General features: G+C 37.6%; 1 protein-coding gene across 2 annotated transcripts in view; it reads right to left on the bottom strand.

Annotated features, from left to right (window-relative positions):
• The window catches only part of ALG9 (ALG9 alpha-1,2-mannosyltransferase), a 162,961-nt gene that overhangs the window by 21,273 nt on the left and 115,212 nt on the right, over positions 1-26,476 (bottom strand). For both annotated transcript variants that reach the window (XM_037841407.1, XM_037841408.1), the window contains one exon: positions 15,914-16,044. In XM_037841407.1, coding sequence (XP_037697335.1) covers positions 15,914-16,044 — 131 coding nt within the window. The remainder of the gene's footprint in view (positions 1-15,913; positions 16,045-26,476) is intronic.

Genomic DNA, 26,476 nt, shown 5'->3' on the forward strand with positions numbered 1-26,476 from the left:
ACTATCAACTGCCAAGGATAAAGAGAGAATTCTGAAAGGAGCAAGAGAAAAGAGATCCATCATATACAAGGGATGCTCATTAAGACTAATTCTAATTTCTCATCAGAAACCATGCAGGCAATAGTATGATACATTTAAGATACTGAAAGAGAAGAAAACTGCCAGCCAAGAATCCTTTATCTAGCAAAACTGTCCTTCAAAAACAAGGGGGGAGTTTAAAATATTCATAGATAAAGAGAAGGTGAGAGAGTTTTTTAACAAGAGACCTGCCATACAAGAAATACTAAAGGGAGTTCCTCAGGCTAAAAGGAAAAGACAGGAGGTAGAGGCCTGGAAGAGAGTGTGGAAATGATGATTATCAGTGAGGATAACTAAAAACATAAAAAGAGAGACATAAACAAGATAAGAAATATAAAAGTCAAAGGATAAAACGGTTAAAGTAAGTACTGTCTATACAGTAATAACACTGACTGCTAATGGATTAAACTCCCCAATCAAAAGGCACAGATTGGAAAAATGGATTTTAAAAAATATGATCCATTTACATGCTGTCTACAAGAGACAAGGATTTCCCGTGAAAGACTGGAAATAAATATTCCACTCAAACAGTAACCAAAAAAGAGCTGGGGTAGCTATACTAATATCAGACAAAAAAGACTTTAAATGCAAAGATGTTATAAGAGACAAAGAAGGGCATTATGCATTAATAAAAGGGGCAATTCACCAAGAAGAAATAACAATCATAAATATTTGTATACCTAACCAGGGTGCCCCAAAATACATAAGGTAAACACTGGCAAAACTGAAGGAAGTAATAGATGTTTCTACAATAATAGTTGGGAGACTTCAATACATAGAACATCTAGACAGAGGATCAATGAGGAAACAGAAAACTTAAATAATATGATAAATGAACTATACCTAATAGACAGATGCAGAACATTGTACCCTAAAACATCAGGATATACATTCTTCACAAGTGCACATGGATCATTCTCAAGGATTGACCACATGTTGGGTGACAAAATAGGACTCAATTAAAATTTAAAAGATCAAAATCATACAAAGCACATTCTCTGATCATAACAGAGTGAAGCTGTAAATCAATATCAGGTGGAGATCTAGAAAATTCACAAAATACATGGAGGTTAAACAACATGCTCTTAATCAGTAGGTCAAAGAAGAAATTGCAAGAGAAATCAGTTAATATCTTGAGATGAATGAAAATGAGAACACAACATATCAAAACTTATGAGATAATGCAAAAACAGTGCTGAGAAGGAAATTTATAGCCCTAAATGCCTACATTAAAAAGGAAGAAAGAGCTAAAATCAAAGAACTAACTGCATACCTAGAGAAACTAGAAAAAGAACAGCAAACTAACCCCATAGCAAGCAGAAAGAAAGAAATACCAAAGTTTTTAGCATAAATAAATGAAATTGAGAACAAAAAAAACAATAGAATCAACAAAACAAAAAGTTGGTTCTTTGAAAAGATCAATAAAATTGACAAACCCTTAGCTAGACTGACAAAGAAAAAAAGAGAGAAGATGCAAATAAATTAAAAAAAAATGAGAGTGGGCAGGGGGGACATTAGTACTGAGCCCACAGAAATAAAAAAAAAAGATCATAAAAGGATACTATGAACAACTGTATACCAACAAAAGGCAACTAAGATGAAATGAACAATTTCCTAGAAACACACAACCTACACTGACTCTAGAAGAAATGGAAGATCTCAGCAAACCAATCACAAATAAAGAGATTGAATCAGTTATCAAAAACCTACCAACAAAGAAAGTCCAGGACCAGATGCCTTCACTGGTGAATTCTACCTATCATTCCAAGAATTAATAACAATCCTGCTCAAACTCTTCCAGAAAATGGAAGAGGAGGGACTGCTACCTAACTCATTCTATGAAGCCAACATCACCCTAATACCAAAGCCAGATAAAGATACTAGAAGAAAAGAAAATAATAGTCCAATCTTGCTAATGAATATAGATGCAAAATCCTCAATAAAATACTTGCAAATTCAATCCAAAAGCACATTATACACCATGATCAAGCAAGTTTTATTCCAGTTATACAAGGGTGATTCAACACAAGAAAATCAATTAATGTAATACATGACACTAAAAATCAAAGGGGAAAAACCAAATGATCATATTGATTGATAAAGAAAAGGCATTTGACAAAATCCAGCATCCTTTTTTGGTAAAAACACTTAGAAAAACAGAAATAGAAGGAAACTTCCTCAACATCATAAGGGGCATATACGAAAAGCCCACAGCTAACATCATATTCAATGGTGAAAGACTGAAAGCTTTCCCTCTGAGATCTGGAAAAAGACAAGGATGCCCACTGTCACTACTGTTATTCAACATTGTACTGGAAGCTCTAGCCAGAGCAGTTAGCCAAGAAAAAGAAATTAAAGTCATCCAAACTGGAAAGGAAGAAGAAAAAATTTCCCTCTTTGCAGATGACATATCCTATATTTAGAAAGTCCTAGAAAAATATACAACAAAGTTACTAGAGCTAATAAATTAGTTCACAAAGTGGCAGGATACAAGATCAATATGCAAAAATAAGCATTTTTTATACACTAGTAAAAAGCAATCTGAGGAGGAAATCAAGAAAAAAAATTCCAGTTACAACAAACTAAAAGAATCAAATATCTAGGAATAGATTTAACTAAGATGTAAAGGACATAAACACAGAAAACTACACAACATTGCTAAAGGAAATCAAAGAAGACCTAAATAAACAGAAGGACATTCCATGTTCATGGATTGGAAGACTAAATATCATTAAGATGTCAATCCTACCCAAATTGATTTACAGAATCAACACAATCCCAATCAAAATTCCAATGGCCTACTCTGAAGAAATGGAAAAGCCAATTATCAAATTTATTTGGAAGGGGCCCAGAACAGCCAAAAACATCTTGAAAAAGAAAAATGAAGTTGGAGGACTCACACTTCCTGGAGACTTAAAAGCATATTACAGAGGAGAAACTAAGATGGCAGCTAGGTGAGACAGGGCAAAAAAACACCTCCATGAAAAACACTAGATAAAAACCAGAAAGTGACCCAGAATACCAGTTACAGCGATGCGCCAGCTGGACAAGTTCTGCTAGTTCTACAGGGGTTGTATGCTTGGTGAAACCAGGAGTCTGCATTCTGAAACGAGTGAGTAAGCTGGCTGGAAGACCCGCAGCTGCGCGGCATTGTGGGGAAGTCAGGGCTTGGCATTTGGAGATCGACTGGCTCTTTTTAAAAAAAAAAAAAAAAAAAAAGGAAAAACCCAGGAGCAGCTGCAGTTGCGGGAGTGGGAACCACGCAGTAAAACACGGCAAGAGGGGGCTGGGCCGGCCTCTCAGTGTCTGGCCTGGAGGACAGTCCACTGCAGATACCCTCGGGGCCGGGGAAACAGAGGGGAGAGCCAGAAGCTGAAAGAAACCCTGCGGCTCACAGCTGGCTCCCTGAAGGGCTGGATAAACTCCTGCCTGGGGCCGTGCCCACAGCCCAGAGCCCTGCCAGTTGTCCCGGAGCTGGGAAGGAGGAACTGTGCAAGCAGAGGGGGGGCTGAGATGCCCCGTTTGGCCATCTTTGCTTCAGGCTGAGAGCGCCGCTGCATGGCCCGGCAGCCTGGGGCTTCCCTTGAGGGATGGCGCGCACTGGTGACATAGCATGGCATTCCCCTCGACTGAGCTCCTGGAGGATCGCAGCTGGGAGGTGGGACCCACTCAGAGAACCCAGAGACGCTATGCCAAGTCCAGTGGTTTGTGGGACAGCGAGAGAGAGGGTCTGGGGCTAAAATGAAATGAAGGCTTAGACTCTTGCGGCAGCCTTGAATCTCCGGGAACCTGGGGGATTTGAATATTAAAGATGCCCTTCCTCCCTGGCCACCCATACACATGCCCCACATTCAGGGCAGACGGCGCCAGCAACGCACCCAAACTGAGTTCTCCAACTGAACCCCAAAAGAATCACTTCCCCACACACCGCAGGAACAAGGTTGAGAACTGACTTGAGGGGTATAGGTGACTCACAGATGCCATCTGCTGGTTAGAGAAAGTGTACATCACTGAACTGTGTTTCTGAAAAATTACATTGATATCTTTTTTTTTTTTTACAACTTGAAAGAACCCTATCAAGCAAAACAAATGCCAAGAGGCCAAAAACAACAGAAAATCTTAATGCATATGATAAAACCAGACAATATGGAGAATCCAACTCCAAACACACAAATCAAGATATCGGAAGAGACTCAGTACTTGGCAGAATTAATCAAAGAACTACAATCGAGGAATGAAAACATGGCAAAGGATTTAAAGGACATCAAGAAGACCATGGCCCAGGATATAAGCGACATAAAGAAGACCCTAGAAGAGCATAAAGAAGACATTGCAAGAGTAAATAAAAAAATAGAAGATCTTATGGAAATAAAAGAAACTGTTGGCCAAATTAAAAAGACTCTGGATATTCACAATACAAGATCAGAGGAAGGTGAACAACGTCTCGGTGTCCTAGAAGTCCACAGAACAGAAAATGAAAGAACAAAAGAAAGAATGGGGAAAAAAATCGAAAAAATTGAAATGGATCTCAGGGATACAATAGATAAAATGAAACGTCCAAACTTAAGACTCATTGGTGTCCCAGAAGGGGAAGAGAAGGGTAAAGGTCTTGAAAGAGTATTCAAAGAAATTGTTGGGGAAAACTTTCCCAACCTTCTACACAATGTAAATACACAAAGCATAAATGCCCAGTGAACTCCAAATAGAATAAATCCAAATAAACCCACTCCGAGACATATTCTGATCAGACTCTCAAATACTGAAGAGAACGAGCAAGTTCTGAAAGCAGCAAGAGAAAAGCAATTCACCACATACAAAGGAAACAACATAAGACTAAGTTGGGACTACTCAGCGGCCACCATGGAGGCGAGAAGGCAGTGGCATGACGTATTTAAAATTCTGAGAGAGAAAAATTTCCAACCAAGAATACTTTATCCAGCAAAACTCTCCTTCAAATTTGAGGGAGAGCTTAAATTTTTCACAGACAAACAAATGCTGAGAGACTTTACCAATAAAAGACCTGCCCTACTTCAGATTCTAAAGGGAGCCCTACCAACAGAGAAACAAAGAAAGGAGAAAGAGATATAGAGAATTTTAACAGATATATATAGTACCTTACATCCCAAATCACCAGGACACTCATTTTTCTCTAGTGATCACGGATCTTTCTCCCGAAGGGACCATGCGCTGGGACATAAAATAAGCCTCAATAAATTAAAGCGTATTACAAAGCTACAGTGGTCAAAACAGCATAGTACTAGCATAAAAATAGACATATTGATCAATGGAACCAAACTGAGAGTTCAGAAACAGACCTGCACATTTATGGTCAATTGATCTTTGACTAGGCTACCAAGTCCACTCAACTGGGAAAGAATAGTCTCTTCAACAAATGGTGCTGGGAGAACTGGATATCCATATCCAAAAGAATGAAAGAGGACTGCCATCTCACACCTTACATACAAATTAACTCAAAATGTATCAAAGACCTAAATACATGAGCCAAGACCATAAAACTCCTAGAAGAAAACGTAGGGAAGCCTCTTCAAGATCTTGTGGTAGGTGATGGTTTCTTAGACCTTACACTCAAAGCACAAACAACAAAAGACCTTACACTCAAAGCACAAGCAACAAAAGAAAAAACAGACAAATCAAAATTGAGGATGTTTGTGCTTCAAAAAGGTGAAAAGGCAGCCTACTCAATGGGAGAAAATATTTGGAAACCACATACCTGATAAAGGTTTAATATCCAGAAAACATAAAGAAATCCTACAACTCAATAGATAGTGAATAGACATTTTTCCAAAGAGGAAATACAAATGGCTAAAAAGCACATGAAAAGATGCTCAACGTCACTAGCTATTAGGGAAATGCAAATCAAAACCACAATAAGGTATCGTTTCATACCTACCAGAATGGCCACTATTCAACAGAAAACTACAAGTGTTGGAGAGGATGTAGAGAAAAAGGAACATTTACTCACTGCTGGTGGGAATATAAAATGGTGTAGCTACTGTGGAAGACAGTGTAGTTCCTCAGGAAGCTAAGTATAGAACTGTCATATGATCTGGCACTCTTGCTTCAAGATATATACTTGGAAGAACTGAAATCAGGGATGCGAGCAGACATTTCCACACCAATGTTCATAGCAATATTGTTCATAATTGCAAAAAGACAGAAACAATCCAAGTTTCCAACAACTGATGAATGGATAAACAAAACATGGTATATTCATACAATGGAATATTATTCAGCAGTAAGAAGGAATGAAGTCCTATTGCATGTGACAACATGGATGAATCTTGCGGACATTATGTTGAGTGAAATAAGCCAAACACAAAAGGACAAATATTGTATGTTCTCACTACAATGAAATAAATATAATGAGCAAACTCATGAAGTTAATATCTAGAATATAGGTTACCAGAAGATAGAATGAGGGTAGAGAATGGTGAGCTGATGCTTAATTTGTGCAGAATTTTTAAAATGGTTGATTGAAAATGTTTGGAAATGGATAGAGGTGATGGTAGCACATTATTGTGAGCATTGTTGGGGACAATTAAGGTAGCATATATAATATTCACCTTCAGCGATACCGGTAACATGTAACATGGCCGCCAGGGCTGATGCAAGAACAGCCTAAGCTATAATTAGCCTTCTTCTAGGAAGTAACAGTAGTTCCCACCCAAGCAGTAGCTAGTTCGCGCCTAAACAGTAGCCGCCCATTGGCCATCCACCCCAGCAACAGCTACCACCAATCCCAGATCCCCAGCAACAGCAACCGCCAATCCCCCTACGTTTGCCTTCCACCCTAGCAACAGCAGCAGCCAATCCTAGATCGCCACCCATCCTTACTAGCCACTCCCTCCACCCTTAGAGTATATATACCCTGCCTCTTCAATAAAATTTTGCAGCTTGATCAGAAACCTCTCTTGCTGTCATTCCTCGTGTCTCTTGTCCCATACCATTCCTCCCTCACAGGACTTGGAGCCTCCGTTGAACGTCCCGCGGGCCGGGACAAACTGGCGCCCAACGTGGGGCCCTGAATTCTGTGAGAGACGGAACGCTGCACTCAAGGAGAGAGGTACCTCACACTCACCGCACCCGGGATCGCCGCAAATAAACTCGGTCGCGAGACAGATCCGTTCAGCAGTCAAAGAAAGAAAGAAAACCACACCAGGGATCACCGCGAATAAACTCGGTCGCGAGACAGATCCGTTCAGCAGTCAATCAGTGCCGGCGAAAGGAAGAAACAGAAAGAAGAAAAGAAGCCAACAAAAGGTAAGCCCCCATCCCTAACATGGGACAAGTAACTTCCCAACACGAATTATATGTTAGTCAGGTCAAACAATCACTCAAGGCACGAGGAACTCGAGTTAAGAAAAAAGATCTCACACATTTTTTTGATTTTTTGTTAAAAACCTGCCCTTGGTTCCCTCAAGAGGGTACTATAGACCACCAATGCTGGCTAAGAGTCGGAGACTGTTTAAAAGATTACTTCCAGGCCTTCGGTCCTGAAAAGGTCCCGGTTACTGCCTTTTCTTATTGGAACCTAATTAATGAAATTCTAAAAGTTCATTCCTCAGCTCCAGACATTCAAAATCTCTGTAAAATAGGAGAGGAAGTTTTAAGAGAGCACTCTCGCCCCGCTTCAGCATGCAGCTCAGTAATTATTAACATGCCTGAATATCCCTTAAACGAAAATTCCAACAGGGATAGGCCAAATACCCCAACCAGTCAAGCTAGTCTATTGCCCGATCAGCACAAAATCGAACCAGAGGCTGAAGGTGAATATTATATATGCTACCTTAATTGTCCCCAACAGAGCATAATTAACAGTGCTGAATATCATTATGTGATTGTGTTTGAAAGAGGATGTTTAGGGCCATGTATGTCACTAGAAGGAAAGCTAGAGGATGCAAAATAGGACTGTATAACATAGTGAACCCTGTTGTGGACAACAAAAGTGGTTAACAGTACAAATGTAAGAATGTTCTTCCATGAACTAGAGCAAATGTATGTCAGTATTACAAGGTATTAATAATAAGGTGGTATATGGGAAAAACACACCAAATGCAAACTATGGACTACAGTTAACAGTAATATTATAATATTCTTCCATCAACTGTAACAAAGGTATCAGACCAATGTTAAGAGTCAATAACAGGGATTTAAAGGGGTGCATGGTTTTTCTTTCTGGAGCAATGAAAATGTTCTAAAATTGATTGTGGTCTTAAGAGCACAACACTATGATTATACTGAGGGCCACTGATTCTAAAAATTTTTTTTAATTAAAATATAAAAATAAAAAGTCTAGCTTGTTAGGGAAGCAGGATGCTCAAGGGAAACAAGCATCTCTGGGCAAGGCGCTTGCATTTCAGGGTCTCCCATTTGTGTCACCTGCTCCCTCTGGCTGAGGAGAATACTGAACACACCAGGGGCCTTTGCAGCAACACTCAACCACATTACTTGTGTGACTGTATTAATCAACTCCAGTCACTCACTGCACACCACAAGACAGGTGGGAAGGTGATCAACACCTTCTGCTCTTCTGTCAAAAGATTTAAAATTCTCCAGTGAGAAGTACATGAGCTTTAGGCCTCTTCACCTTGTTCCAAGGGATCTCAATTTGTATATACAGGCTACCATGCTAGCATGCTACCAAAAAGGGAAATGGTAAGATGAGGAAACCTTCTCATTTCAATCCTTACAAACCAAAAGGAGAGGAAAAAAGTTACCCCACAAATATTCCTTTGCCCTATTTGCTATAAACAGAGTTTACTCTATGAACAATATATTGCTGGTCAGTAGTTGTATACCATGAAGTATCCCTTTGTTAACAGGAAATTGTTGGGGTTTACTGTTTGCTCAGGTCTCATGTTGTCAGTTTTCTCAACTCAGAAATGAAGGCACAGTAGAGACCTAGTCCAAAGAACTACATCAAATAAAAAAAGCATAGAACACAGAGAAACACATCCTGTTGCTTCTATGTTTCCAGCTCACTCCTAACAGCACCCCAATTCCTGCAGTCTTTTAAATTTCCAGGACCATCAATTCACAATCCTACTCCTTTTCATTGTCTCTCACTTCTCTTTCCCCAACCTACAGCCATGTTCAATCATTACACCACGTCCCTGCACACAGTCTCAAATCTCTTGCCCTTCTCATGCGTTGTTAAACTTTCTTCGTTAAAACCCAACCCAACACACAAAGACGTGCAAAGGTTCACAGTCTCACATGTCAGAATAGCCAAAAAGTGGAAACAACCCAAATATTCATCAACTGATGAATGGATAAACAAAATAAGGTATACCCACAGATATGCCCATACAATGGAACAGTATTCAGCCATAAAAATGAACACATTTCTAATACATGCTGTAAAATGAACGAACTTCAAAAATGTTATGCTAAATGCAAGAAACCAGACACTCAAACCCACCTATTGTATGATTCCACTTATATGAAATTTCTAGAAAAGAGGCAGAAAGCAGATTAGTGATTCCCTGGATGTGAGCCTGGATGTGAGGATGGGAATGAGGGATCTTACTGGAGTGACAAAAATTTTGTAAACTGAATTGTGGTGATGGTTGCACAACTTGGTGAATTTACTAATACCTGAACTTTATGTTATATAAATTATACCTCAATAAACTTATTTTTTTTTAATCAACACTGGGTTAAATCCACCTAGTTTGTGACTCAACAGTGCAGCTAAACATAGCTGGAGGGGTAAGAAAGCAAATACAGAGGCCCATTTAAAACAAAAATCTGCTCTTACCCTGTCCTCCAATCATTCCATATTATACACTCCAAATCCTTTCTTCTCCCATTCTCCTCAATTATCTCACACCTTCTCCTCTCTCCTCGAGTCTCTAACACCCTACTCCCTTTACTCCCTTCTCAGTTGATAATCCTGCCTCCTATTATCTGAGAAAATTGAGGCCATCAGAAGAAAACTTCCAGACTCCCATCATCACACCCACCTGCTTCCTGTTACTATTCTGCACTATCCACGTGTGACCATCTAAATTTAAATTAATTAAGATTAAATGATATTTAAAATTCAGTTCCTCAGTAATACTGGCCACATTTCAAATGCTTAATAGCCACATGTGGCTAGTGGCTACTGCACTGCACAATGCAGATGTAGAATATGGTTTCCACTACTGTAGAAAGTTCTAGTAAACAGCACTGCACAAAGATGATCTATCTGTGTGTCTATCCAAAACCAATCCATTTACTTGTGCATCTCCTCTTACCTAACTCAAGTGTATTGCTCCAGCAACTCTTTCCTTCCTCCTACATCATCAGTTTTTAGCTCTACAATGGATCATTCCCATCAATATATAAACATGCCTCTTATTTCTCTCATGTCAAAAAAGGGGCAAAATCAGAAATGAAAGGACAAATATTGTAAGGCCTCACTATTACAAACTATAATGAGCAAATGCTGAAAACTGAATTCAAGAGCATAGGTTATCTGGGGATAGAACATGGGCAGAGATTGGGCAATTGATGATGCATAAGTACAGAATGTTCAATAAGGCTCACTGTAAAGGTTCCTAGATTTTAAGCTCTTAACAGCAGTCACAGCTATTCCTGAGTTTTAACAGTTATTTTTAAATTCTGAGATGCTGAGTTCTTTGTGTATAACCTGGTAGTTCCCTGGAACTTTGGGTATCTGTGTGACACCTGAGACTCAGAGTTAGAGTTCTGCAACTCTGCAAGCAGGATTACTCCATACAGCAATTGTTAAAGAAGCTGAAAAAGAGACCAGACTTCAATTAGAGATATGAATGAAATGGACTTTGTTAGGACTAAGGTAAATCAAAATACAGGTTAAAGGATGATATTGACTGTTTTTTAAAACTTCAACTTCTGTCTGAGACCAAAGGAAAACATGTTTATTTGGTACAAAATTCATGTTTTCTATAGCACACTGTCTAATTTAACCTGTATGGTCAGTTTATTTAAACAACATAATTACATGGAACCTAGAATAAGGAATGAGACCTTGTTATTCTGTACAGGTTAATGTAATAACCCAATACATCCCAGAGTATTTTAGGCAGAAAATAAAAAAGTATTTACAAAGTCCCCTTGAGGGACTGAGGGAAAATGTGGAAATACTGAACTTCCCCAACTGGGAAATTACTGATATTCTCGCAAGCATTAAGGACTCCCAATTTAATAAATGAAGCCCTCGATTTGGGGCTTGCCTTTATGAAACTTATTCCTGCAAAGAAGTTGAGCCTACATATAATTACATCTAAGAGTCACCCCAGAGAACCTCTTTTGTTGCTCTGATGTGGCGTCTCTCTCTCAGCCAATACTGCAAAGAAACTCAGTACCTTCCCCCTACATGGGATATGATTCCCAGGGGTGTTAAGTCTCCCTGGCAACATGGGACATGACTCCCAGAGATAAGCCTGGCCCTGGCATCGTAGTATTGAGTATGACTTCTTCACCAAAAGGGAGAAAAGAAAAGAAACAAAATAGTTTCAGTGGCTAAGAGATTTCAAATTGAGTCAAGAGGTCAATTTGGAGGTTTTTCTTATGCATTATACAGGTATTCCTTTTTAGCTTCTAGTGTATTAGAATAGCTGGAAGGAAATACCTGAAATTGTTGAACCATAATCAGTAGACTTGATTCTTGATGACTGTATAAAAATATAGCTTTTATCATGTGACTGTGTGATCGTGAAAACCCTGTCACTGACACTCTCTTTATCCAGGGTATGGGCAGATGAGTAATAAAGACAAAAAAATAAATAGTAAGGAGGGATAAGCAGTAAGGGATGTTTTGGGTGTTCTTTTTTACTTTTATTTTTTCCTATTCTGAAATTGTTTATGATGATGAATGCACAACTATATAATGATACTGTGAGCCAATGATTTCATACTTCAGATGGAGTATGTGGTGTGTGAATATAGCTCAATAAAATTGCATTAAAAAGATAAAATAAAATAAAATATATCCACAAAAAAAGGGCAAAAAAATTCACTTACCTGCTACAGTATCACAAGATATAGCCCTATTTCTCTTCTTCCCTTTAATAGCAAAGCTCTTCAAAAGACCTGTCTATATTTGCTATCTCCAATTCTTTTCCCGTATACTCACTTTAATCCTTCCAAACTTTCAAATCCCTTTTCCCCCAGCACTCCACCAAAATTGCTTTCATGAGCTGCCAAATTCAATGGACACTTGTTAATCAACTTACTTGATTTACCAGCAGCTTCTCACACAGTTAATGACTCTCTCCTCCTGAAAACACTCTCCTCCCTTAGCTTCCAACTAACCTATCTTCATTTTCCAACTAACTTAGGGGTCATTCCTTCTCAGTCACTTCTGCTGGTTTCTTCTCTTTTCCCCAATCCTTTTAACACTGGAGTTCCCCTGTCCTCTTCTTGTCTCTAAATTTATCATTCTCTCGGTCATCTCATTCAGTCTTATGTTTTTAAACACCATCTAAACAGCAACAATTCTAAATGTGTATCTCTAGCTCAGACCTCCCCACTGAACTCTAAGACTTGTGTATCCAGCTGCCTACTCAATAATTCCATATGCTTGGTAATTGACATGTTAAAATTACACAACCAAAGTTGATCTCTCATCGTACCCCCAAAACCTGTTCAATTTGCAGTCTTTCTCATCTCAATTAATGGCAATTTCATCTTTTCAGTTGTTCAGACCAAGTCATCCTTGACTCCTCTCTTGCTCTCATACCTCAAATCCAATCCATAAGAAAACTCAGACCATTTTTTATCTCCTGAATCTATCCATATCTCACTAACTCCACTGCCTCTCCCTGATCTGAGCCACCTCATCCCTCATCTCTTGCCTGGATTATGGGAATAATCTCCCAATTAATGTCCCTGCTTCCATTCTTGTCCCCTACAATTCATTCTTTTTGTTGTTGTTGTTGTTGTTTAGTTTATTCTTAACATCGTAGCCAACACAATCCTTTTAAAACAGAAAGTATAATAAGTCATCAACTTACAACAGCCTACGGAGCTCTTAGAAATCTGCACTCTCACACCATGTTACCAACTCTGACCACAATGCTTATTGCTCTCTGCTTGCTCAGCTCCAGCCTCCCCAGCAACTCACTGTTCCTTCCATATAACAGAGCCTTGTCACCGGCTATTCCCCAGATACCCACATATTAACTCCCTTAACTCTTTTGAATCTATCTTCAAATACTTCTTTTCAGTGAGGTCTATCTTGACCATCCCAGTTAAAATTGCAACTCCCAGCACCAGTGGAACTCCCAATCCTCTTCTTAACCTGCTCTATTTTTTTCCTTAGCATTTAAAATCTTCTAATATACCATATAATTTATTTACTTATTTATCATGTTTACTGTGTCTACCTCCAAACAGTAAGCTTCACGAGGGCAGGGATCTTTGTTTTATTCACTGATATATTCAAAGCACCAAGAAGATGTCTGGCATATCATAGGCTCTCAAAAAATATTCATTGAAAAGAAGCATTATTTCCCATTATGTGCAAATGGCTCTCCTAGAAATTATACATCACATAATTGAGGGAAGGGCTTTAGGCTAGAGAATGGCTTATAGGATGATGGTGTGGTTTACGGTCCCGTATTTGAGAATCACTCCAGAACTCAGGCAACCTCATGACTGTCCTCCTCTCTCCACCCACCCAACTACAACTGCTTGTAAAGTCATTGAAGAGACTTGGCCTAAAGGCACAATGCCCTGCCCAGCTCCTGCAACTCTCCAAACTCAGCTCCAGCCTCAGCTCTGAGACCAACCTCGTGATCTAGTATCTACGTCAGCATCTCAGTCTTCCAGCTAGTCCTGTTTAGACTGAACTTACTTATAGTGACAGGGCTTTCGCATTCTTAAGAAGAACCATCCTTCAGTGGCAGAGAGATTCCAAAAGGAGCCGAGAGGTCACTCTGGTGGGCAATCTTATGCACAATATAGACAACCCTTTTTAGGTTCTAATGAATTGGGGTAGCTGTTGGTAGATACCTGAAACTATCAAACTACAACCCAGAACCCATGAATCTTGAAGACAATTGTATAAAAATGTGGCTTATGAGGGGGGACAGTGGGATTGGGGGGGCCATAGGGATCACACTCCCGTTTGTCTAGTTTGTGGATGGATGAGTGGAAAGGTGGGGGAAGGAAACAAGCAAACAGACAAGGACGCCCAGTGTTCTTGTTTACTTTAGTTGCTCTTTTTCACTTTAATTATCATTCTGGTTATTTTTGTGTGTGTGGTAATGAGGGTGTCGGGGATTGATTTTGGTGATGAATGTACAACTATGTAATGGTACTGTGAACCATCAAATGTACGATTTGTTTTGTATGACTGCGTGGTATGTGAATATATCTCAATAAAATGAATATTAAAAAAAAAAAAAGAAGAAGAAGAACAACCATCCTTATATGTCAGTTCCAGTAATTAGGTTCTCCCGCCTTTCTCCCCATATTTTATTTCCTGTCTTGATATCTGTGCTGGTTTGGATCTGCTACGTACCCCAGAAACAGACTATGATCTTTTAATACCATCTTGTGGGGGCAGATCTGCTGTTGGGTGGGATCTTTTGATTAGGTGGTTTCCACGGAGATGTAACCCAGCCCATTCAAGGTGCACCTTATTCCCCTTGCTGGAGTCCTCTATGAAAGGATAAAAGGCAGGGACATTTTGGAGAGAGCTCAGAGAAACTAAGATATGTAATTCAGAGCTTGCCCCCAGGAGAAGCTGAGAGAGACAGAAGCCCAGAAATATTTTGGAGAAAGTCATTGAAACCAGAAGCTAAACCCAACAGAGAAGGATGAGAAGAGCCAACCATGTGCCTTCCCATGTGACACAGGAACCCCAGATGCCATCAGCCTTTCTTTATCTTCCTGTTGATGCCTTAATTGGGACATTTTCATGGCCTTAGAACTGTAAATTTGTGAACTAATAAACCCTTATTTTAAAAGCCAATCCATTTCTGGTATATTGCATTTGGGCAGCTTTAGCAAACTGAAATAGTATCCCATCCCATATTCTGGTTTCCCAAACTTATACCCAGCACCTTGTGTTCATCTCGTCTTTCTAGATTCCTGACCTGAGCCCTAGTCCCTGTTTCTGAGTCCCAGACCTTCTTCTCCGGACCTGGTCCTCCACATTTTCCTTCCTATCAGACCTCATTGACCCTGGGCTCTGCCCAATAGACTTCTCTGGACTTCCTTAATGTCAACTCTCTATTTATCTCAGCCTCTGCTTTCTTCCTAACACAGACAACCTGATCTCCCCCGCCCCATGCACCCTCCTCATTACTCCTTCACCTGAATGTCTTGACTTGCCTCTCATCATTAATCCTGAGACCTTTCTGAAGAGCCAACCAAGCCCTGTTCTATTTGGTTTCTCTATTTAAGATCTGGCAAAGCCTGTCCCAGCCCTGACTAAGCCTTGAACCTGAAAATAGTGGACAGGAACTTCCAACTCCTTAAAGGACATAGTCAATCTTCCTAAAAGTGTTAGAATACTCTCAGTTAATATAACTGAATTGGTTGTCAAAAAATGATCAATTTCAAACACTTATATAAGTTTTCTTCAGTAGATCTTATATGTTTTATTTAGATTCTTTCATTTGGTTGATATCAGAATACACTTTGCATTCTGTTGCCTAGAAAATAAAAGCACTCTTGGATTTCTCAGGAAACAGAAGAATAGAATTTGTTGTTTTGGACCCAAATAAAACAAAAACACTGACTACTAGAGTTAGCCAATGACTGGAAGCTATTTGATCCTAGAATCCAATTTTCACCTTACATTCTTAATTCATCTCTTAGGGTTAAATCCACATACCTAGAAGCATCAAGGAATGGTCTGTAGGCCAGGCAGATCCATTCTTCTCTGTTGGATGAATACTTTGGCTCCCGGAGTGTTTCTCTCATAGTGTCCAAATCCACTAAATAATGGCATTTATTGATGTCAACCTGCAATGGAAACAAGGCCGATTCTTCATTAGTAATTGTGAAGATCCTTTCAGAGGTGGGAAAATCAATTGCAATCCTAAGAATCTCCAGATTTTTAGAGGAATAAACATACACATCCTCAGACATATCCTACAATGTTACTTGTGTCCTCTCCTTAGGAATCAGAGTGTTAGGTGTTGGGATATTATTTAAGGTCCAGAGTTAATGCACAGAGCCAAAGGTATATGTAAGCTTTAGATGGTCTGACTCTAGCTTGGGTTATTAAGTCCCTCTAGCCCCACAAATACTTCTGAAGCCACCATGAGCCCACAATCTGGAAATCCTATCTTTTCCTGCTCAATATTGCTCCCTTCCAATCTTCACTTCTTATTACAGAGATTGAAAGGGTATGCCTAAACATAACTGCTAATGTATGGGGAAGCCCTGACTTTTCTGACAGAGGCACATAAAGTTACACTACACCAGACAGGTGGTACAGAAATATCATGTGTAATATCTCCTTCAAAAACAACAAAATTAAGAAGTGGGAACTGTCCCTGTGCCAAAAGTTCAGTAAAACTGAAATATGAGAACTACAGGAGAGAAGACTGTGAAAATTAAATAAGTATTAGGAAAACTATAGTCATCCACCAGTTTCTATTGCTTCTTTTGTTTTATTTATCTTTGATTTGCTATTCCTGTATGATCTAGATTTAAAAATGAATGCACTGATCTGGCTGAACTCTGGGATTCTGCTTTGTTGAAAAAGAGAGCTGTATACTTTTATACGGTTATTGTAAAATTTTAAAAAATCAGTAAGTATTTATGGAAAGTAAGAAGCTGAAGTCTTTTCCTCTTCCCCACACAATCCTTCCCAACCCCAATTTGCCACTGTCGGTAATCCGCTGCCCCAAAGGTAGCTTCTGTTAACAGTTTGGTGTGTATTCTTTTGCGTTTATGTAGTTATATGTACAAATCTTTAAAATTTAAAATCACATTTTAAATAAAGTATGAGGCATATCATTTTTTCAAAAAATAAATAAATGCAATTAATTTTGAAAGAAAATTATAGTCATCCAGTCACAGGTACTCATAGAATATTAATGTATTTCATTAAGAACCGTGTTGGTACTGTGCTTCTCACAAAATTAATTCAATGGAATATGCTATAAAATCTGGAGGATCCTTCTGTTGTTAAACAGTTCACTTTAAACTGCAATCACATTCTTCCCTCTCAGTCATAAGAACACTTAACAGCCACAGGAAAATTTTTTAAGGTCCTTTTTAGTTTTTAAAAAAGTTTTAACTTTTTAAAAGCAAAAAATAAAATTTAAAAACCACTTAAGTTTTTAAGAGCTTAAACAAATCTAAAGATGGAAAACGTATCACTAATGTGGTCAGAAAAGTAAATCATAGGGGGAAGTGAAGGAAACTAACATTGTTTCAATGTCTTTTACATGCCAGTTAGTTACATATATTATTTTTTTTAATAATTTTAACAAAGCCAATAATGGATCATTACCCTTATTTTATAATGAGGAAGCTAAGACAGCAAGAAATTAAATTTAATTTCATTTTTTCAACATACGTATATTAAGGCCCTACAATGGACTAGACATTAAGTTAGAGCTAAGGATACAGAAGTAAATAAATTAGACACAGTTCCTTCCCTAACAGGGTTTACAGTCCTGACCAAGATGGCATGAATCTACAGCAGATCCATATTTGGGCCAAGATCTATGTGACTTCAAAACTCACGCTTTTTCCTTTGTCTATCTATATTACAGGTCACACCTCAAGATTGTTAAAAATAACTGAATCAGAGGTAAAGTACTCTCAGGAGTTCATTTAAATGTCTCTTAGAACTTAAAACCAAAAACAGTCCTCCTGCATTGTCAGGCTTCTGCTATGATAAAGACCATTTGCAAGATGAACAGATCTACAGCAAATCTCATATTTAACAGTGAAGGGATGAAATATTTTCCTTTGGGTTCAGGAATAAGACAAGGTTATCACTACTCTATTCAACATGGTACTATAGGTACCAGCAGAGTAAGATAAGAAAATAAATAAAGGGCAGAAGAAATGGAAAGAAGAAATAAAATTCACTGATGGAAAATTATATGACTGGGTATATAAAAAATCCAACAGAATCCATAGATAAAATTTTGCAACTATTAAAGAAAGCGTAGCAAACTTAGAGAATACAAAATCAATGTCATATTTCTATATAACAGCAATAAACAAAAATGAAATTTTAAAAAAGATACAATTTACAAGGATTAGAAAACATGTGCCGCCTTGGAATACTCTAACAAAAGGTTGTTAAATCTTCTCCAAAAATTTACAAAATTTTATTGAAAAATGTTCATCAACTAATGAGTGGATAAACAAAATGTGGTAAACCCATCCAATGGAGTAGTATTCAGAAGCAAAAAAGAATTAAGTATCGGTACATGCTACAACATTATGAAAACATTATGGTAATTGAAAGAAGCCAGACATAAAAGGTCACATACTATATGATTTCATTTATATGAAATGTAAGACAGAAAGCAGATTAATGTTGTCAGGGACTGGGGGGGGGCAGGGGAATTAATGCTTACTCAGTATAAAGTTTCTTTTGGGGGTAATGAAAATGTTCTGATATTAGATAGTGAAGATTGTTGCACAATATTTGTGAATGTATTAAAAGCCAATGAACTGTACACTTCAAAATGGTAAAATTTACATTATGTGAATTTTACTTCAAAAAAATTTTTGAAAGGCAATAAAGTAGAGATATATACCTTATTCCTAGACGAAAGACTCACTATTATAAAGATGTCAATTCTCCCCAAATTGATTGATAGATTATCTCAATCAAAATCCTAATAGATGCTTTTTTGTGAAACTTGAAAAGCTGATTTTTTTAAACTAGAAAAGTTGTAGGTTTACCGAAAAATCATGCAGAAAATACAGTTCCCATCTATCCCCATCTACCCCCCCCCCCAGTTTTCCCTACTATTAATACTTTGTATTAGTATGGTACCTTTGTTACAATCGATGAAACAATATTATAATTATGCTATTAACTATAGAATATCATTTACATTAGGGTTCACTGTGTAGTAAAGCAACAAAAAATTTTATTCTGGAAACATACATACATCCTAAAATTTTCCATTTTAACCAGTTTCAAATATATAATTCAGTAGTGTTAACTGTATCACAATGTTGTGCTACCATCACCACCATTCATTACCAAAACTTTTCCATCACCGCAAACAGAAACTCTGTACCAAATAAGCATTAACTCCCCTCTCCCTATCCCAACCCTGGCCCCTGGTAACCTGTATTTCATAACAGTGAGATTATATAAGACTTATCCTTTTGTGTCTAGCTTATTTCACACTACACAATTTGATAAGCTGATTTTACTGAAATAAAGAACAAGAATAGCCAACAAACTAAAACAACAACAAGGTGGGAGACTTATTTACTAGAAAGTTATATTAGTTAAGAACAGTTATTTAGGTATTGGTGCAGTAATAGATCAACAGATCAATGAAATAGAACAGAGGCTAGAACAGATTCACACACATCTGGACCCTAACTTAGGACAGAAGTGATACTGCTGAGCAGTAGAGAGAGATGTTCTTTTCATTAACTGGTGCCAGAACAAATGGATTCCAAAAGCAGAAAAAATGAAATTGGACCTCAATCTTACTCCATAGACAAAATCAACCTCAAATGGATTATAGAGCTAAATGTAAAAAGCAAAATGATAAAACTTTTGGAAGATAATACAGGAAAATATCTTCAAGATCTTGGAGTAAAAGATATTTTAAATTGAATTTTTTAAAAAGATATTTTAGACAAGACACAAAAAGCATTAACTATAAAAGAAAGAACCGATATATTTGAATACATTAAAATTAGGAATATCTCTTCATCAAAAGACAACATTAAGAGAGTGAAGAGACAAGCCACAGAATGGGAGAAGATATATGCAATACATTTAACCACCAAGGATAAATATCTAGAATATATAAAGAACTTCTACTAACAATAAGAAAAAGACAGAACACACAATAGGAAAATGTGCAAATGGCTTGAATAGATACTTCACAAGAAAAAAACAAAAAAGCCAAGAACAAATGAAAAAGCATTCAACCTCATTTAAATGAGGTTGGTGTTCTTTGGTGTTCAAGGAAATGCAAATTAAAATCACAATCAAAAATTACAAGACCAAGTGTTGCCCAGAACCTGGGAAAACTCTTATACAATGCTGGAAGCAAATGAATTGATACAACATATTTGGAAAACTATTTGGCAGAATCTATTAATATTTAAACATATGTATTTCCCATGATCCAGCAATTCTACTCCTAGGTGTTAGATTGAACCATATGAAATTGCTAATATTCAACTGTTTGATCCAGAAAAATGGCAATTTCATTTGGTTCAGTATAATGTATACCCAACAGAAATACACACATCATAAGATAAGTTCAAGAATGTTCAAAGTAGCATTATTTGTAGTTGGCCCAGAATGGAAACAACCAAATACCCAACAACAGTAAAATAATAAATATATTGTGGTATAGTCATATAATGAAATACCATACAGTAATAAAAGAGAACAAACTACAGCTACATGCAACATGTATGATTATTACAAGCAAAATGTTGAGTGAAAGGATCAAGAAATGAAAGAATAAATACAGTATGATTACATGTATATGAAGTTTGAAACCAGGCAAAATTAAAAAAAAGCAAGGAAGTTATTATCATAAGGGAGTGGGGAGTAACCAAAAGGAATTGTTGTGAATGTTGCTAAAATGGAAATTTTTAGGTTGTATATATGTTACTACAATTAAAAATATTTTTTAAATTCATAGAACTATACAACACAGTGAACCCTAAGTTAAACCATGGACTATAGTTATTAGTACAATTACAAAAATGTGCTTTCATCAATTGTAACAAATGTACTACACCAATGCAAGGTATTAATAAGGTGGTATATGAGAATCCTGTATTTTATGCATGATTTTTCTGTAAGCCTACAACTTCTCCAATAAAAAAACGGGGGAGGATTGCTGGGGGAGCTTCTGGGTACTGGCAATGTTCTATTTTTGACATGGATGATGGTTACATAGATACCTGCTTTATCATTATTTTATTATTAATTTACTGTACACATATTTTTTGCACATTTAGGCTTATGGGTTATTCACAACTGGAGGTTTAACACATTCCCAGTTGAGAGAAGCTGAAAGAGAAGGACAAAGAAAGCAAAGAGAAACCATGGAATAGAGAGGAAGCCACTGAAACCAACAAAACCCAGGAGAAAAGGGAGAGACCAGCAGACGTCGCCAGTGCCTAAAGCTGATAGCTGGTCTTCAGGGAAAAAGCATCTCCTGTTGATGCCTTGATTTGGATGCTTTCACAGCCTCAGGACTGTAAACTTTTGAATTTGTTTCCTATCTTGCTTGATCAAGACTGCTGGACAATGTAAGTACACGTCAGACACTATCTCTGCCTTCGAGCTGACAATCATACAAGGCAATAAGAAGTGCCGCAGAAGAAATACATATCTATGTATTTCTCATCGTTTTCTTGGCCATATGATAGAACTGAAATTTTAAAAATTTGGCTATTCTTGTTGACTACTTTTGTCCTTCAAAAGAGACCCAATCACTTAGCAGCAACAACAAAAACATGATTATTTCAGTAGTTTTCCTGGAGATTACAGTGGACCATGTTGTCAAAAGACAAACAGCAGCTCATAAGCTGACTCTTTAGAATTTGGAAAAAAACAAAACAAAACAAAACTTCCTCCAAAAACAGCGGTGGTTTGGTTCACAAAAGTCTGTGTGTAGAAAATACTCTATAGAAAACTCATCAAAGTTTAGAGTCAGGACTACTCAAAGAGGAAGCTGGGACACTCCTTGTGCCACTTTAGATATATTATGTCCCTCCAAAAGCCATATTCTTTAATGCAATCTTGTGAGGGCAGACTTATTAATCTTTTTGATTAGGGTGTGACCTCTTGATTTTCCATGGAGATTTGGCCCCACCCATTCAGGGTAGGTCTTGATTAGTTTACTGGAATCCTTTAAAGGGAGTTCACACAGAGAGCAGAGAAAACACCTCAGGATATGCTAAGCCAGGACACACAGACGTTAGACGCTTAGAAGCCAACAGAGATGATTAGAGATGCTTGGAGAGGCAGACAGAAGGATGTCTGGAGATGCTAAGCTAAGAGATGAAGCCCAGAGTTTGCCCCAGAGAAGCTAAGAGAGACTCAGAGACATCTTGAAGAACTCCATTTTGAAACGCAACCTGGGAGAAAAGGAACAGCAGACGCCAGCCATGTGCCTTCCCAGCTGACAGAGGTGTTGTGAATGCTATCAGCCATTCTCCAGTGAAGATGATGCCTTAGTCTAGATATTTTTATGGCCTCAGAACTGTGAATCTGTGACCTAATAAAGCCCCTTTATAAAAGCCAAAAAAAAAAAAATTCCCAGTCAAAATCCCAGCAAGTTATTTTATGGCTATCAACAAACTGATTCTAAAGTTTATAAGGAAAGGCAAAAGGCCCAGAATAGACAACATAATACTGAAGAAGAGCAAAGTCAGAGGATTGAAACTACTCAATTTTAAGACTTAAAGCTTTAAGACCATGGTATTGGCAAAAGATAGATCCATGTAACAGAATAGAGCGCCCAGAAATAGATCCACACAGTCAACTGACTTTTGACAAAGAAGCAGTGGCAATTCAATGGAGAAAGGATAGTGTTTTCAACAAATGGGGTTGGAGCAACCAGACATCCACAAGCCAAAAAAAAAAAAAATGAATCTAGACACAGACCTTGCACCTTTCACAAAAATTAACTCAAAATGGATCATAGAAGTAATTATAAAATGCAGAAGAATACAACTTCTATAAGATAACATACAAGAAAAGCTAGGTGACCTTGGGTTTCACAATGATTTTGTAAATGTAAAGCCAAAAGTCCAATTAATGAAAGAAAAACTATTAAGCTGGACGTCAATAAAATTTAAAACTTCTGCTCTACGAAAGACATTGTTAAAATAATGAAAAGACAAGAGTCACAGACTGGGAGAAAATATTTGCAAAATATATGCCTGATAAAGGACTTGTATCCAAAATATATAAAGAACTTTTAAGACGCAAGAATAAGAAAACAAATAACCCAATTAAAAAAATGGGCAAAAATATAAACAGATACCTCAGCAAACAATCTATACAGATGGCAAATAAGCATATGAAAAGACATCAATATCACGTGTAATTAGAGAACTGCAAATTAAAGCCACACAATGAAATACAATTATGTACCTATTAAAATGGCTAAAACTCAAAATACTAACACCACAAAATGCTGGCAAGGATATGGCACAACAGGAACTCTCATGTATTGCTGGTGGGAATACAAAATGGTACAGCCACTTTGGAAGAAAGTTTGGCAGTTTCTTACAAAGCTAAAACATAGGTTTACCACACAATCCAGCAATCATGTATTTACCCAGATGAGTTGAAAACTGATGTTCACACAAAAACCTGCACACAAATGCTCAGAGCAGCTTTATTCATAATTGCCAAAAATTGGAAGCAACCAAGTTCTCCTTCAATATGTGAATGGATAAATAAACTGTTATAGCCATACAATGGAATATTATTCAGGGATAAAATGAGCTATCATGAGGAGGAATATTCTGAAAAGGTGATATACTATATTATTCCAATTATATGATTCTGGAAAAGGTAAAACTAGAGACAGTAAAAAGATCAATGGTTTTTTAGGATGAACAGGTAGAACACAAGGCATTTTTATGGCAGTGAAACTATTCTATATGGTAGTGTAATAGTATATACATGACTTGATGCATTTATCAAAACCCATAGAACTGTGTAACACCAAAGGGTGAACCCTAATGCAAACTACATACTTTAGTTAATAATAATATATCAATATTGATTCATCAATTGTAACCAATGTACCACTAATGCAAGATGTTAAGAATAGAGGAAACTGTGCTGGGGGAAAGGAGGGCATATGGGAACTCTGTACTTTGTGTACAATTTTTCTATAAGGCTAAAACTGCTCTGAAATATAAAGTCTATTAAACAAAAAGTGCATCTGAGAACAACTTGGTCATCTCTGGTTTACAATGAACTCTGGTTTTCCCAACCTCCAACTCCCAGCAATGTTCTCATTCTCTCCCAGCATTATTTATCTGTAAAAATGACTTTGGTTTCACATTTGTCTCTACATATGGGATATTCCTCCAGGGGAAAGAAAGCACACTGAGAATTGACGTCAGATCCAATTACATTCCACATAACTCTCTAAAAATGATCCTCTGCATAAACACTTCGGGAAGCAGCCTTTTTAGTCTGCACACCCACTCTGTAGCTCCCAAGGATTTAAGAACATGAAACAAGTTTTTAAAAGCTTCCCAAAGACGGTTGCTGCAAAGGAGAGGCTAGGCCTCCCTATGGTTGTGCCTAAGAGCCTCCTCCCGAATGCCTCTTTGTTGCTCAGATGTGGCCCTCTCTCTCTGGCTATGCCAACTTGAAAGGTGAAATCACTGCCCTCCCCACTACGTGGAATCAGACACCCAGGGGAGTGAATCTCCCTGGCAACGTAGAATATGACTCCCGGGGAGGAATGTAGACACGGCATCGTGGGACGGAGAACATGTTCTTGACCAAAAGGGGGATGTGAAAGGAAATGAAATAAGCTCCAGTGGCAGAGAGATTTCAAAAGGAGCCGAGAGGTCACTCTGGTGGGCACTCTTACACACGCTTTAGATAACCCTTTTTAGGTTCTAAAGAATTGGGGTAGCTGGTGGTGGATACCTGAAACTATCAAACTACAACCCAGAACCCATGAATCTTGAAGACAGTTGTATAAAAATATAGCTTATGAGGGGTGACAATGGGATTGGGAAAGCCATAAGGACCACACTCCACTTTGTCTAGTTTATGGATGGATGAGTAGAAAAATAGGGGAAGGAAACAGACAGACAAAGGTACCCAGTGTTCTTTTTTACTTCAATTGCTCTTTTTCACTCTAATTATTATTATTGTTATTTTTGTGTGTGTGCTAATGAAGGTGTCAGGGATTGATTTAGGTGATGAATGTACAACTATGTAATGGTACTGTAAACAATAGGAAGTACGATTTGTTTCATATGACTGCGTGGTATGTGAATATATCTCAATAAAATGAAGATTAAAAAAAAAAAAAAGCTAAGGGAAAAGATACTGAGACAACAAAGAGAAAAAAAGGAGAAAATAAAATCTTTCTTAGCCTTTAAAAAAAAAAAAAAAAAAAAGCTTCCCAAGTGCCATGCCTCTGTAATCAAATAGAGCCAGCAAGAGGCTGACTTTATACTTAGACCACCTTTGGTGAGGAAGCCATCAGTGTGACATTTCAATACTTGGCCTTAGTTTGGCTTTTTCTGGCCAGATATCCTACAGGTCTGGTTATCTAAACCTGATATTGAGTACATGGTCTTCCAAAGATACGTGCAGTAACTAATTAATAGCCAACTATACCAGTCAGCTTTAGGCTCCACTCATCACACCATTGGTATGCAAATTCCATTTAAAATAAAGGCTTAAAAAAATACCAAGGCAAAATCATTATTAGTTAGGACACCAATCCATAAAAACAAAACAGAACAAAACAAAAAAACTCTTTTTCATCCTTTCTTGGAAGCAGCTGCTGAATATCTTTTTGTTCTAGGAAGCAGCTGTTGAACAACTAAAATACATAAGGACAAAGACCTCCTACAGAAAACGGTTACATACAATCAAGAGCAGATTCTTCATTAGCGAAGAAATGAGGTCAGAAAAGGAGTGTTAAGTCAGCAGACCTAGATTCAGGTCTGGGCTCCACGACAAACTAGCTTGGGTGTCATAAACTCATTTAAGTTTTATATACCTCAATTTCTAATTTCTTCATCTGTAAAATAAGGATAATACCACTTACCTCAAAGAGTTGTAGTGAGGATTAAATGAGATGATTCACATAATCAAAGGACTATACAAATAGCAATAATATTAGAAGGTATCCTTGACTAATTGTGAAATGTGAGAACTCAATTGTAGAAAATTACCTTGGAGCATTAAAGTCCATTAAACTTAATTATTCATGTTTTCAACCTAGATTGATATTTATGTCTATTCAAGTTAAGTTCAACATGTAAGACAGAAGGTTGACAACCATATAAGACATGAACCACCCACAGTGCCTGTTTAGTAATGAATTAGCAATGTCTTCTACTAAAGGAATGCTCTATCAAAATGGATCTTCTGGGTATAATCAAAGCATTTATTAAGTACTATTTGATGACTCCTAAACTAGGGCATATAAAATTCCAGTAAGAAATGCCTCTATTCTGAAGCTTATAATTTAGGTGAGGAAATGAC

This window comes from Choloepus didactylus, chromosome 6 (assembly GCF_015220235.1).
Source record: "Choloepus didactylus isolate mChoDid1 chromosome 6, mChoDid1.pri, whole genome shotgun sequence".
Lineage (NCBI taxonomy): Eukaryota > Metazoa > Chordata > Mammalia > Pilosa > Megalonychidae > Choloepus > Choloepus didactylus.